This window comes from Manduca sexta, chromosome 15 (assembly GCF_014839805.1).
Source record: "Manduca sexta isolate Smith_Timp_Sample1 chromosome 15, JHU_Msex_v1.0, whole genome shotgun sequence".
NCBI lineage: Eukaryota > Metazoa > Arthropoda > Insecta > Lepidoptera > Sphingidae > Manduca > Manduca sexta.
Window position 1 is genome coordinate 11996163 of NC_051129.1, and position 16323 is coordinate 12012485.

General features: G+C 43.5%; 1 protein-coding gene across 1 annotated transcript in view; it reads right to left on the reverse strand.

The window, feature by feature from the left end:
- Positions 1-12557, reverse strand: part of LOC115455414 (unconventional myosin-IXb-like) — a 32777-nt gene extending 20220 nt beyond the window's left edge. The window contains 3 exon segments of the mRNA XM_037438983.1: positions 7037-7134; positions 7452-7611; positions 12197-12557. Coding sequence (XP_037294880.1) covers positions 7037-7134; positions 7452-7611; positions 12197-12302 — 364 coding nt within the window. The 5' untranslated portion in view covers positions 12303-12557.
- Positions 12558-16323: the final 3766 nt, after the last annotated feature.

The window sequence follows — 16323 nt, forward strand, 5'->3', positions numbered from 1 at the left end:
GAGCACTGGCGCCTCCGCGCTCCCCCGCGCCACTCCCGTCCCACACCGCCCCGCGCCGCGCGGCGCGCACCCCGCTCGCCGCACCGATCCAACCGCGTAAGACGCCTGCTTTTGGGACTAGAAATGGCATTTCCTGCCCTGGGCAAGAGCTCAATACTTTATCGTCATTATAATATTTGCATAATACATGTAAAACCTTCTCAAAAAAGAAAATATCGAGTCATACGATAGAACATAACGCGAAACAATATAAAGACATCTTACAGAATCGAGTGAGTCGGTAGCGGAGTAGTTGGTTGGTTACAAAGGCTGGTGAGATCGGCACAAGGCGCCGCGTGTGGCATATCACATGTAAAAAGCTAAATCCGAGCATTAAACGGGCATTTCGTGAGGTCACAGGTGCGGTGGCGGTGCGTGGAGCGGAGCGGGAGGGGAGAGGGGCCTGCACAGATAGCGCGCACTCACGGAGGGGCGCAAGAGACGGCGGAGAGGTCGCGGCAAAACTGGTTTATTTGTAAGCTCGAGCACGCCGAAAGCTATGCACACCCCTCCCGCGGTTGCGCACTGATACCGCTGCCTTCAGCTGCAGAACCAGACGACCCTCAGGAACCTGCTCCTCACTGCGTGGTAGTCTTGACCAGCCGCACTACCTCGCCAGGCGCGACTTAATAAAAACGGCTTACACTGACATGCTTTCGTATCGTATAGTAGTCTGCATACTTCAACAAAATGATACCATTAGTCTTAATGTAAAGAAAAGTAGAGACTCCAAGATTACCAACTCCTAGTCTTTCACATTTAATGACAGATCTGTTTTGCTGCTGACAATAATACAAGCAAGTTCGAAGAAACAGCGCCAATATTTAATGATATACTTAGTACATATAGGAGCGGGCCCGCACACGTGCAACGTGCAGTGTCGCAAAGGCGAGAACGGGCCGAGCGCGTTGATGTCTAATGTATTGAGATGGATTCATTCTGTATTAGCCCATGCCCAAGCTTGCTGCGTATTTGTGACAAAATTAGGTTTATTTTATTTATCGTCTTCAGAACATTATAATTATAAAGAATGTATATAGATATTGTTCATTTTTATCTCAAAATAAATTAAAATAAAACGAAGTTTAATATGTCGATGCTTTACAATAAAAAAATACTAATTGAAATAGCGATATTTAAGGTTGCATATTATTAAGTAGTCCAGAAAATAAAAAGTGTGCAGTGTTCTTTAAAAACAATATATAATTTAGAGCTCCTTCACGGTATTGTCATTGGTTACAGTTCAGCCCGTAATGTAGGCTTCTAATCTCAGTGCCAAGCGGGGCGGCGCGGCTAACGCAACCTACGAGTTTGGTGGCGCCACCTGTCGGCCATGTATCGCGGACACCATCATGCCACCATAGTACCGCGCGACCACTCTATACTCAAGGCTGCATGTCATCGATCGGAGGCTGTGTCGCCGTGACAGTACCAGCGCACGCGCACAGATGGCACCACACACCAACAACTACGTAGTAGCATAAGTACTTTACCAACATTATACATTATAATGCTGTGAGTCACCACGGGAATTATTAGTTACATAAGGCACTTATACACATCATCCGTACATAGTTATAGACTAGAGTTATAAATTATAATCAATAAAGTGTCTGCAATATAATATTTATTTAATGTAACGTAAATCAATTACAATATATTTTCTTCTTGGTTACCAAGCACGTGTGGATTCTCGTCACTAAAGAACACGTAAAGAGTATTAGTAGCCTTTTTACAGTTTTTTTTTTTTCTATAAATTGCTTGAATTCATTTAAGTTTAATGCGATTAGTTTTCCTGCGTTTCATAGTAAATTACTGGAAGTAAACCAACTTAAAATTTTCGAAATAGTGATACATCGTTAATGTTTTGTTTTTTTTTGTCAACCTAAAATACATATAAATGAAGTATCCTCAGTAAATAGGACTACGACACACAACCTCTAACATTAAAAGGTAGTTTACTGGGAATAATAAAGGGCCCAGAATAGAACCTTGTGGAATCCCCTTACACATGCATGAATCCAAAGACTTGACTCCATAAACATCGACGCTCTGTAATCTATCACTAAGATAGGATGCTATACGACTCAGAAAAGCAACTCTAATGCCATAGTGCTGAAGTTTACACAATAGCGTAGTACAAGATTGCGTCCAATATATTTTAGACGTAATCTTTTAGACACTTACACGAACAGATTTACAATCACCGTATACCTACTTAATTTAGTTCAATGTCGTAAGTCCACTATAACAGTCATTACATAATAACTAAATTTGTTTGTGTGAAAACATCAGACCAACCCCTGGCACATGAATATATTGAGGTCAGGCTAGGGCTCTTGCATTGGCGACATTGTCTTGACTAAGAGTTAACATGAAACTTCGCTATAATCGGTGTGCAAATTGTTATCTGTTTAAATAAAGTTTACTCGCGGACGTCAGGCGGAAAATAAAGCACATGGGTCACCTCAAGCGCGCTGCGAACTGCAAAAACGACAGACGCAGCGTGGCGCGCATGCGCACCGCGGGAACACCGCGGGGGCGTCTCATACGGACCGACATTGGTTTTAATGTAACCACCCAGTGACAATAATGGAAGAAAGGACACCAGTAGAATGTTACGCTGCCTTATTCGACAGTGTAGAAAGGATTTCGGGAAGTAGGTAACTTTGTACATTATCCACGTGGGACACTTCACTGCAAAAAAAATAATTAATTATAGATAGAGAATACCGGGATCTGTCCCACTCCTTGTAAGGAAGCCTCGCGAAATTATTCGTAACTTACAAAATATTTGCAGAAATTATACCAACTTATTTTAAAGAAATCCGTTTCGAAGTTTAATATATGCTATTAAATGAGACGATTTATGTTTAGTTTGACCATTTTCAATGAACGCCGGTTTTGAGAGCAACATTGTTGTCAAAAACCTACCTTAGGGATTCGGGTAAATGATCAATATTATTGAAACATCGATATTTAGTTATTATAATCACAAAATTGCATTATTTGAATTACAAGGGCAATATTGTGTTGACTTTGAGTTGTCTTTATGATATTATATTATGAAGACACCATTGGTGGCGTGTGCAACTGTACACAATACGAGTACGACTAACGAAAACGAAAAACTAAAATATTACTCAGTCGCAGCTCGGACTCCGGCAGTTGGCGGCGTGATACCCCTGTACCTCGAGAAGCATGTAAAGCCGTTGATACTGCGCCTGATCTCTCTCCGCTCATGACGGATTGCCGTCTCACCGAACTATGACAGTGAAGGAACAGAGAGTGCACCTGTGTACTGCGCACACACTTGTGCACTATAATATCAGCTGCGTACTTGGCTGATCTCCGTTCAGACTTCAGAGTGGCCACATGGGCCTGTATTCGGTTAGGAAGGAACCATTATGAAGAAATATATTTTGTTATTATTGAGATACCGCGTTCACCTCCATAACATTAACATAATAACTATTTCACATCGAAATATTAAATAGCGATGTTATAAGTACTTTATCACATCGCGAATCCCAAGGAATAACCTACGCTTGTACCAAATTCATCTCTAATGATGTACGAAAACCTCACTATAAAAATAATGATTGTTTTATTATTTAGAAGTCCGTTATACCTTCTATTTTGTGTTATTATTTATGTTATAATTTTCACTGTCATATAATACACAACTGAGTATCTTTCTCCATTTGTTTAGCAGCTTCAGCATTTTCTTCTAACAAATATCCAAACATTTTAACTAACACGCGGATTTTTATAATATTTGTAAAGTAAAATAAGATAAGAATTCAAAAAACAATCCTCTTAGTTCTCCCCTACTTTACAACGGAACTACCGACGAACTTACCGGCGCACTCATCGAGAGGAGCGGTGCAGGCATCTGCAGCATCGGCCTGCTCAGCAACATCAGCAGCCGCGGCGGAGTCCATGGCGCTGGTTCTCGGCGCGCGCTCGCACGGCACTGCGCCGGCGCACAGTTACTCGCGCCGCCCACACCGGCACTGCATTCGACACGCACGCGAGCCGGCACAAGCTGCGCAACATCTGCTAATTGCCACTGTCGGCGCAGCGCAGCATAGTGGAGGCAACGTTGTCAGTACTACTTCATACCCAAAAGCCGAAGTGCAGTCGCTCGAAATACGTATATGCCACTTTTCCCTCATTTATAATGCTCCTCTGCTACAACAAGGAGCGGCGCGCTCGTGCCACGGCGAATTGCTTCAACATGTTTTATACATTCAACAATTCTATAGAATCTGTCATAATAGGCTATGACACATTAGCCGATAAAGCTTACTACCGAGGGGCACAAGCAATAGAGATCTTATTCAGTGTTCATTTTAATAATTACTTTTACAGTAGAATGTACTGTACTTTTTGCTGCTCCATAGAGCTACGGTGCTAATAGAGCCCAAGGAGCCAGAACACATAAAGCTGGATATCCCCGTAGTACAATAAATTAAGCCTCGCGAAGCGCGTGCAGGACCATGTGCGGTACGAGCACGTGACGCGCCATCACACCGTATCAACGGCACTCACATTCATTATAAAGTAGTGAAACAATTGACAAATTTCCCTACGTTGACAATGAGTATGTCCACAGTCGAACAGATTTTTTTACGCAGCCCTGTAGTGTGTAGAGTATATTATTTAAGTAGATATAAATCCTCCTTCACGGGCTGCACTTTTGCTTTTCCGCTTTAAACTTCGTTGGTACATGGAATTAATTTCATATTTTACGACAACATGGCCAGGATTTTTTCAGACAGGCTATGTTCCCCGTTGTTTTTTTTTGTTTATTGCATATTTTCTATATCTCTTCTATATTTTAGTTTCTTCATAACATCTTCACTTTTCATTTGTCCTTAGTATTTCCTTTCATAAATAATTTTCTTTTCCTGTATTAATTTCCATTTTATCTTCGTATGTATTTCATATTCTGACTGGTCGTGTTTTATTCATAAATCTTCATTTTTTAACCGACGAAAACAACGTTTCTCAATTCGACACGTATATATCGTTTAATGTTAGACCACGCATAACTTAAAAATAATTAAATGGATGATTGCGTATTAACTCACTGATTTCACTGAGTTATTTTTACACCTTTCATACCTTATAGTTGGTCTCATATTAATAAATTTGAAAAAAAAAACCCTAAGCGTGGAAATATAGAAGATGATGATGATGATTGTTCACTCACTGACTTTAATACTGAGTTGTGTGTAGCCTTATTAGTCTCTGCTATTTAAATTTAAAATATAAAACAAACATAAGGGTGGAAAAAAAAGGAATATCTTAATTTTCGCTCACAGATTAATTTATTACTAGCACAAAAAAGGAAAAAATCTAAATTTATTAACAAAAACTTAAAACACCTTAAAAAACCACAAATTATTTAACATATAACAGGTATATACTGGTTACCAATTTTGGAGTCGGTGACTTATTAAAATTCTAAGGAAGTTCGTTAAATAAATTAACAAATATATAAATATAACGTTTACTATTTATTTATTATTGTTTAATTTTAATGGCCGGTTAGGGGTTGAAGTCGCAAGAGCTATACACCTGAGCTCCAGGATGGAAGTGTGCAATGTGCGTAATAGCGAGGAAGTCCATCAGCGACCCGCAGTGACGCAATTGATACACACCTCTCGACGTCTCATAGCCACACCGGTGTGGCGTCCTTGGTACGCCCATTTACGACAAGTCACCTTATCTAAATCTGCCTTAAATATAAAAGTTTAAGACATTTTACTTGGCAGGGGTCTGATCTATAGGACCCATTATCTCTACAATAGTTCTTGCAGATTGCGAGCGCAGTGTTTGGCCGTATTTCTTCCATAAATGCAGATACAAAAACCGAATGTCATTCTGCTCGATCTGGGAGGTCGAATCCGAGACCTTATCCCTATCACCGCAGTCGTCCCGTAATACTACTACGCCGTCGCATAATGACATTGCGTACAATTCAAAATATCCTTCTTACTGAAACCGGTGATAGTACTCATGTACTGCTGTTCGGTGGCAGAGTGGTGGCGGGGGAGAATGTTCGTAAGTATGGTCGCGCAGTAAGAGAGGTTGCCGGTAAACCACCGCATACCCATCTTCACATCCCGCAGGATTCCTCAGTGGTCCGAAGCACCGAATATCGACTTTATCTTAATCGTGTTTTAAATCATTCACACGTTAAAATGTATGAGACATTAATTCAAAATGTGACGACAAAATGAATTCAAACAAAATAACCAAACCTCTCACGTTAAGGAAAGTCAATCCTGTGCAGAGTAAGGCAATATTTATAGCCGAGGCGCGTGCGCGTGGTGGACGTGGCAGGAGGTGGCGCAGGACAATGGCGCGCTCGCCGCCCGACAGATAACGCCAATTACGGTTCGCGATATCGACGCGAGCTTGTTTATTAGCACACGCCACCGCCGCCACAGCTATGCCACAGCCACGCCACGGCTGCGTGATGACCGCGCATTACGCGCCACGCTGTCCCACACTAATAAATACAACTGACGCGACAGAATATGATTTAATTTGACGAGCAGTCAGAGACTCGAGAACAAATAGCGGAGCGGCGTGTTTACTGACGCGTAGTTATTGTGTGCCGGACAGTTGGACGCGGACGCGCCTTCAATATGTGATTAGAGTCAACTCGTACGCAACAAAGCGCCCGCGCGCAATATTATATACATACAATATTATGTACTTATATCTAATGTACGTTTGCATCCGTGTGCGCATCTTGACAGATCATCCCTCTTCTAGTCACTAATAAATAATACCCGAGAATAACCTTAATTATAATTATTGTCTATAAATTAAAGAAATGAATATCGGATACATGAATAAAAGTGCAGTCGGGCTATTAATAGTTCAAGAACACCGCCATGATCTATTACACATCCTGCTTCAGTATTCATTAGAATAGAATTGCTGAAAGTGCTAGTAGAGTAAGGTGGTATGGACTCACCGTTCCGACGGCGCTGGTGGCGCGTGCGCCGTCGCGTCGCCCCCGCTCCCGCAACCGCTCCCGCTGCAGCCGCCGCGCCCGCTTCCTCGCCGCCACCACTGCAGACACATCACACATCACAAGAAATGTTCATTTACGAAAGCAGTGTTCTGATAAATATTTGTATGCAAGAAGTCGCTTTTTACTTGCCGCGTGCTTACTTGCAGAGTTGTTAGCAGTGTGAATGGGCAGTCATACCGGGCCGCGTCGCAGTAACACTATGGTACATAGAACTTACTGCATGATGTTGCCGAAGAGCGAAAGTTCATAATTAGATAGGTCCCGCAGCAGCGTTCTTAAACGGCCCTGTATGTTTTGAGCAACTTTACCTATAACACAGTTGACGAAGACGGATGGTATCATCTATCAATCGTACCTGTGCCGGCGACGCGTTCTGTTTGCGCAGAAGAACTCTGGCGGCACGCGATGTGCACGGAGCAACGCATGCAGCGGCGGTGAGACCGGGCCCGGGCCGCACGCCTCGTACGTCTGGTCGGGCAGCAGCATGCCGCGCGCATCGCGCCGCGCCCTCGCCCCTGCCAAACAACACTATAAGCTTCAAATAAATCACTGAATTCAGTATGCACCGATGTCCGATACCCTAACTTCTGCAAAAAAAATTACTACATACAATAAACGTTACGAGCACGACAAAAACAACAAATACGAAATAAACACTTAACACAATATTTGCAAAATACTTCGTGTGCTCATGGCGGTATCGACTGACCCAAAGCGTAGATGCGAGGCGGCAGCGTGTGGCGGCAGCAGAGCACGCGAGTGTCGCGGCTGTGGCGGCGGCGCAGCGTTTGCCGGCCTCATTAATCCCCGTGACTCGGCGCAAGTTATGACATCACTGCTTAACACTACTATCACTTCAATTATTCGTCTGACAATGTTGCTCAAACCTAGCACATTTCTGAAAAATTGTATTTTTTTAAGTTTGTAAATCTAGTTTCAATCAAATAGAATTAAATAAAACTCAAGAAATTTCATGGGGTCCTCTTTAAAGATCCGAAAAAAAAAAATACTGTAAAAATTACAAATAATTAAACCGCCTTCAAGAACAACTAAAAGCAATAAAAGAATTTATCATTGTCTATTTACTAGTTACCAACTTTAGAGTCCGTACCTCATTAAAATTAAACATTGTTATACATACATTTGTTCCTGTTAATGGGAAAGAGTGCTAGACCAAACTCAACTCAAAAACACAACTGAAATAGTCACAAGAAAGCATAATTCGCAATTTCATATACTTGGACGACATACTTATTCTAGTTATTTTTATATACTATTACTGAAGCGATTTTTTTTTAATTCTATTAGACTAGTCTAGAAGTATATATAATCTTTTAAATATCCAAATCGGTAAATCAATGAGTGAGATCCGAGGTAACAAACATAAAAAAGTCGAATTGTGAACCTCCCCCTTTTTTGACGTCGGTTAAAAATTTAAATACGATCGACCGCTAACGACATATTAACATCTCTTGATGACACTTGTGTTAAAAATATTACTGGGTACTTACTCATAATAAAGTTAAAATATAAACACATTTATTTTTACTGTTTACAGTATTTTTTGTGAAAGCGGTTATTATCCATCATAAGACTGGATCATCATCTTCTAACTAAAACCTACTCATTGAGACTAGTGTTAGGAGTCAAAACAATTATACCGCTGTTAATACCTACAAGAAATTTCAACAACTCAATAAACCTGTGAAAAAAGGAAATGAGCTGATGAAACTTCAAACAACTGTATAGATATCTTTATAAATTATACTCTGACCTTAGCTACGAACCTTTTCGATCACATTAGCTTTAAAAAAAAGCGCGTCACAATTGGTCTCTTCGTATGGGAGTCACAATGCTACAGACAGCTGGACTGATACACAGCTTAAACATATGACACCCCATTTTTTGCGACGGGGGATAACAAGAGGTAGTCTTAATAGCAGGTTCCGGCATTCCGTAACAAATAACAATGTATACGATGTATTCTGTTTTGCCCCGCTGCCCGCGGGCCACAACGCGGCGTCGCCCGCGCTTACCAATCTGACAGTACGAGGCTCGAGCTACGGGCGCCACGCACTGGACGGAAGCGGGTGCGGCACGTAGTGCAACACATTTCACTATAACGATGTCCGTTAATTGAGTCTTAATAAAATAAGGGAACATCGGCGGGGGCGCAGCTCGGGGGGCAGGCACATGTCCGTCGCGGAATGTAGCGCTTTTTGCACAACCGCTTACCGTACGTGCAGCGCGCACAGATCTCTCCAGTTTCGGAGAGTTAAATACACACTCACGTTAGTTAGAGCATCTTTCGAGATGTAGACCACAGACAATCTCTATTTATGGGCAAACACCCTGTAGTTTAGTGCAGGCTATTCCGACTTTATAAGAGGTAAAAACCAACTCCGATTCCATATCGATGTCATTATTAAAAATGAAAGCGTTTCTCAGGTACAAGTATATACGTGACATAGGTACTAGAGAGTAAGTTTGTCCATAATCATGTAGGCAGACGTATCGCTCGACGATGCTCAGAAGAACGACGACATTTGAAAACATTAGTTGCACATATTATCCTTATGCCTTCGGAGAAATACACGAGATTTTATAATATACAGCATCCACCAATACTTGCCTAGCTTACATATTATTTATAACTCTACCGTGCCGTATTCGCGACAAGGTCCCAGCTGTGAGCGGGGCGGCGACTCCAAGCGGCACTAGAGCGGCACACCTCGCACAAATCACGCAGTGTATCATAAATGTTTGCGTCCATATTTATTTTCTCTGGCGCGCAGTACGTTTCGGCATTTCCATTGTTGGAAAACCAGAAAAAACACGATCGCGTCGCTGCGAGACGCGCTAGCGGTGACGTCGCGCGCTTCTTGGAACTGCGCCGCGCCGCACGCACACGCTCTCACCGTCTCACTGACGTGCACACACATACAATGCACACCCGCACTGGAGGGTGTCTCATACTGCACCAGCAGTATGTGCAGCAATATGGTGATCCTCTGCTGCAGATAGACGCGCACGTCGCTGTAAAGAGAAATTGCATCCACCGAAACAACCGTCGCGTCGGGAGCTCGTGTCACGGCTCAAGACACCCACGGACGAGACAATCACTGGATTACCCACATGTTTTATATACAGATTTATTTGGTACAACCAGTAACGCGCGGTAACGGGTAAATTAGACTTAGTAGGGAATTTTTTTTTTCTGTATCGCACTCCGCAGTCAATACTGGTCAATCGGAAATCTACGAATGGGTTACTGGAATCCCCCGGCTTAGCGACTGAAGGATCTTGGAGGAAAGTTGGGAGAGGATATCCGGGGAAGGACTGTGGGGGTAGGAAAAGGAATCTTCTAGGTAGGAAGGGAGGAGGGGAGAAGATCCAGAAATGTTCGCGAGCCCTCATAGGCCTCATTGTGAATTACCAAACATGAGGTACACACTTGTATGTGCCACGGGCCGCGATAAATATCCCCTGGGCGTATATTCAGTGTGGAGACCGAGCGCACAAGAATTGTCTCGAGGTAGAGAGGGTGATAGGGAGCAATTAAGCAACGTGGCACCACTGCCCTCACAGTAAGTGGAGGGGCGTTAAACATTATCGACTGACTAGAGACGATCATCTCTCGCTAGACAGTTAGTTACACATGCCGGCTTCTTCAAAACCAAATCATTCCAATATCTCTCTGTTAGCCGTTAGACTAATAATGGTGACACATTGTATGATAATTATATAACACATAATGTAAAGATTGGAAGCACCTCCACTATTATTCTGGTGTTGTTGAATATATTTGACGTAATAATTTTATTTAAACTTTGACGCATCGTAACGTCAGTATAGGCGGCGCAGATGAAACCCTAGAGAACCTACTACCTGCCTATAGGAAAGTATCGTCCAACGCAACACGACTACACCTCTCACGTCACGCATTACAATTTTATCTTATGTACATAATACATACATACGTAATTAGGTATAGGTAAGTAATGAATTTTCTTACGAGAATTTGTCTAGCCGTGTGATTTATTCCATCTGTTCACTATACAATCTGCATACGCTGTAACATCTTGTTTTTTATTAGGTACCTACCTATATTATGAGGGAAGGAACATAAGTTATAGTCATCGGGGTGGCAGTCCCAGCTCTCGATTCCCGGCACGGCGCTGGCCGACACAGAGCGCGGCTAACTGTCGCGGCCGCGGCTGGCGGCTCACCCGGTGCTCTAGATTTTTTGCGCGCGCGACCTGGTCGGGCTCCGGGCGCAGTGCCGCTGTATGTACACCGATACAACGCACCAACGTGCCACATACAACGTACAACCACATATCACCAAACCGAGGCTAAATAGATATAATGTCCATGAACGAGTTCTCGCAAATCAGCGTGGCGCGGATAAAGGATGCGCCGGCGTCATACACGCAGTTAGGGGGGTGGCGCCGGTCACGCCGCGCCGCCGCCCGCGCCTCTAATTACATAATGAACTCTTGAACGAGGCTCTCCGAGGGATCTCTGCGCGTCTGCTGCGGGCCTCTGTCGACGCTGCACTATCCTCAGAGCTAAACTCGCTTGCTAATTGTTTACTTAAGTCGATTTGATGGAGCGCCTTCTCAAATTCTCACGCCATTATGTATAGCTTCCCACACGGCTGAGCGCGAATTTCACCGTGCCGCAATAAATATTCCGCGCCCGGTATTTAATAGAAGTAGTGGCGGCGCGGCGGCGGTGTCACCTTACCGCTCCCACGGCGGCACCGTCCGGGCTCGCCGCCGTCTCTACTCGCACTTCAAACATTATTTCTTCTACTATCACGAACGACTTAATGTCACTGTACGGCAATCGTAGCATACACCCGACTCCGGGAGTAATACTGCTAGAGATATCAGATAATGTTGGAATTGTCGAGTCGAGCTCCGGGATGTGTAATCTGCAGAATAATCAGTCGATGAGGGGTAATGAACGCGGCTGTAAAACGATACGTTTAATTGTGGAGCTGCGGCTGTAGAAACTACAACTGGCGCCGCTGCCTTTAATGATAGATGTATTTTTTATATTACTTATAAGAACTGCGTTCCGTTTCTAATTTACCTGCTGGAAATGTGTGAGTACAAGAGAGCGTAGTCCGGCGGGCAGCTCCGCGGTGCCCTCGCAGCACGTGTCGCTCCTTCCACGAGCGCCTGGGCCTCTTACACATGCGACCCAAGATTTTATTTAGGTAATCATAAAGTTTTTAATAATAATCACAGCACACAGTCCAATGTATTCCCATATCTCAATTCTCTCATCGATATGTGGTAAGCGGTTGTGATGTCGGCATTTGTTCGTCAATGACAAGTGTTTCGAGTAGTTGCAGTAACGCGTTATCGTGTCGACAGTGGCGACAGAAAGCGCGCGCGCACGCTACCGTACGCTCCGGCGACAAGGACAGCGTCGTGCGACCGCGCGCACTCCCGCCCGCCGACTGCCCGGTGCTCATCAATGTTTAACTAAACGGGGAGTGTGCTGCCCGCCGCCGCCTGCCGAAGCTGTCGCACCTCACTGCTCCCCCAGCGTTATCAACCACCGCTACAGTATAACACATTAACAACGTAAACGTACTAATTTTCTTCTTGGATTAATTTAAATTTCTTGATCGGAATAGCCAGCAGTAATATTGATATGACCTAAAATAAAACACTGAAAAAAAATGGGTCGCGGTAACTAAATTCAAAACCCTGATTCGCAAACTAGTAATGCAGAGTGGTGGACTACTAACGAATACAAGTTGGAGTAGTTCTGGAGACTCAAAGTGCGTCAATGCTCGGAGTTAGTGTCACGCGTGCAGTGGCACGCGTGACACTAACTGTGTTACCCTGGCGGCCCTGGGTTACAGTTGCGGTGCAGGATGTGGCTGATACGACATGGATGACAAACACTGGACTCACATCAAGACACAACTAAACCATTACTCACTGTACGGTTGAAGCAACCTACACCACACAGCGCTGTGTCAGCGCTTTACACCACACGAATTAATTGTATTAATTTTACCAATCAGTTCACATTCGATCGTCAACCACTTCGCGTGTTCTCATTACCATTACCATTTTACCATTTAGACTAGTTCAGTGTAAATAAACCATATTTTACCCGGACTTTAGTCTTTTATATTTACGAACCAAACGTAAATCCTTATACGGACACCAAACCCCGTACTTCCCTCCGCGCGCGCGCACGGTGCGGTGACGTACTTACGCACTGATTATTAAAATTGTGCAAATTGCGTTTAGGGTTTGATTATCGGCTCGTGGGCTGTTTCTGGTTGTGTGGTGTTGTTCTGTGTACTACGGTCCGTAAGTTTTTGAGTGTTTTATTTCGGATTTTTGAAATAATTATCAAATTGTTTCATCGGTAAGTGCTTTTATTTTTATTTTTATTGCGAGGGTACTTGGCCGGTTGCCGTAAAGGTAATAAGTATTTCTATTCCGTGTATTTGCCATTTAACTTAGTATTTTTAATAGCGTTTAATTCAATTCAACATGCCAAATAATAACGACGACCCGCCTGATCGGGGTCCAAACCCTTTTCGTAAAAGCGGAATAATATCGAGATCGCCTTCTTCCGCAAAACCCAAGCGACTTTTTAGTGAAAATTCGCCGTCAATCAATGCTTCACCGGAAATAAATCGATCCGCATCTCAAAATACGGTTTCGCCTAGGTCCGACGATAACATTGAAAAAGAGGATAATTATTGCGATTTGGTTTCTGAGGCCGCAAATTATTTGTCCAAAATAAATGAACTCGTGAATGATCAGGGTTCGCGTATGAACGTCGCGAATAAGTCTGCGATAATGGACTTTACTCAGCGCATCACAGCAATCGTTTCGGTGTTGGCCCTAAAGTCATCGTGCAACGAAACCAAGTTAGCCAATGCGCAACGGGAGCTAGAAGGTATCAAGAATTGTCCCCGTCCTACTCCACCCAAAGCGGACGGCAAAATGACCTACGCGAGTTCCGTTAAGCTCCGTCTGCCAAAACAAGCCCCGGCAATGGAGCCTCGCGCGCCTCTCCCGTGCGTAGTGGCTTACCCGACTAGCGAGCGGACAGCTGATCTCACGTCATCGTCTGCCACGAAACAGGCGCTGTTTAATGCAATTAAACCTAGCGACGACGGGTTTCAAATCGTAGGCGTTAAAAACCGCGAAAGCTGGCGTTGTACTTCGCGTTGCCAACGAACGTCAGATTCACAAACTCCAGTCGGTGGATGCATTAAAATCAGCTGGTTTATGTTTAGAGAAACCAAAAGGTCGACGTCCGCGAATTTTAATTAAAGATGTCACATCCTCAATGGAAGACAAACCGTTTTTAACAGCTTTGTATCGGCAAAATATTAAGGATGAAATGCCAATTAAAGAGGACGATTTCATTAAATCCGTAAAATCGTTCGGCGACGTAGTTTGGAACACGGACGTAAATGGATAGGCGTGGAAATTGATTCGGAAGTGAGAAAACATCTAGTTGCGACCAAAGACAAACTATTTATAGATTGGGCAACTTGCAGGTTTATTGATGACGTGGAGATAGTCCGCTGCCTCAATTGCCAACAATACGGGCATGTGCATAAGTTCTGCACCATTGAAACACCAACTTGTGCCGTTTGTGCCGAGGCACATGAAACCAAGGCTTGTCCACATAAGGACAATCGTGATTTTAAGCCCGTATGCGCAACTTGCAAACGTTTTAAGAAACCCCACGACCATCGCTGTGGGTCTCAGGAATGTCCGTCATACAAACATAAATTAGAAACCCTCATTTTGTCAACTAATTATTAAATAAATTTAATATGGATAACTTTATTATCGGACAATTAAATCTCCACAACGATAGGGTGGCGACGTCGGAATTAGATACGTTAGTTCGGGATTATAAACTCGACGTTGTACTTGTACAGGAACAATATCAACACGCTCGACTGCGTAGCAGAGTCGTACAGCTTGATAGCAGCTCACGAGCTGGCATTTATGTAGCGAACTCTAATTTCACTGTAACTTCAGTGCGTAATCTCATGACGTCACACTGTGCAGTCGCGGAGGTTTCAAATCCGAGCTGTAAGGTTTTCATAGTGAGCTGTTACTTTCAATACTCGGACCCGGTAGGACCACATATACACCATCTCCGCCAGGTTTTACGATCACTTGCAGGTCGTAAAGTAATTATAGGCGCTGACGTTAATGCGTCATCTACTCTTTGGTATGGCAAATATCGATCCACCGATACCGATCGGCGTTGCGCCGTCGAAGATTTCATCGCAGAGATGAATCTTGGTATTCACAATACTCCCGATGCACCACCAACTTACTGTGCCCTACGGGCGAGTCTTCTATTGACGTCACACTTTCTAGTGGAGACGTTCGACTTGATAGGTGGCGTGTCCTGCCGGATGCGTCATGTAGTGACCATCGCCTGATTGTGTACGAATTCTTGCCTAGATTGACACAAGGTTTTATTCATAGCAACTATGATTTTAGATATAAAACGAAAGGGGCTAACTGGGACTTTTTTAGCTCTTTATTTGCTAGACATGCCAGAGATTTTACTCGCAATGATCTCTCACCTGAAACATGTGCTGAACTTATGTCGGCCACGTTCACATACTGTGCAGATGTTGCTATCGGTCGAGGTTCAATTACAAATACTCGTAGATGTGATTGGTGGAACGAAAATCTAGTCCACCTACGCCGAATTTTTCGTAGAGCGCGCAGGAGGTTTAATAGGCTTAAAAGCGTTGTGTCACAGGTGACACTTTTACATCTGCTTTTAATGAACTTAAAATTGCCAGGTCGCACTATAGAGCAGCAGTACAAAAATCGAAAGGTAATTTATTGCGTAAAATCGCCGCGCGGTTAGATAAGGAGGGCCCGTGGTCTCCTTTATACCAAGAGTTTAAAGCAAATAGACCAATTAATTTATCTTACATCGATAATATTAAATTTAATAATAGCTATACGACTGGTATTGAGGAGACTACGGAAGCACTGTTGCATTCACTTATACCCGATGATATTATTAATGACAACAATTATCACAACCAAATTAGAATGTGGGCCGCGGAATTGCCAAACTCTCCAGTCTCAAACCTTGCGACATTAGATGAATTTATTACCATTGTTGCATCTCTGCCGTTAAACAAAGCCTCCGGCGAGGATAAAGTGTCTAACAAGATGATTAAAGAAGCG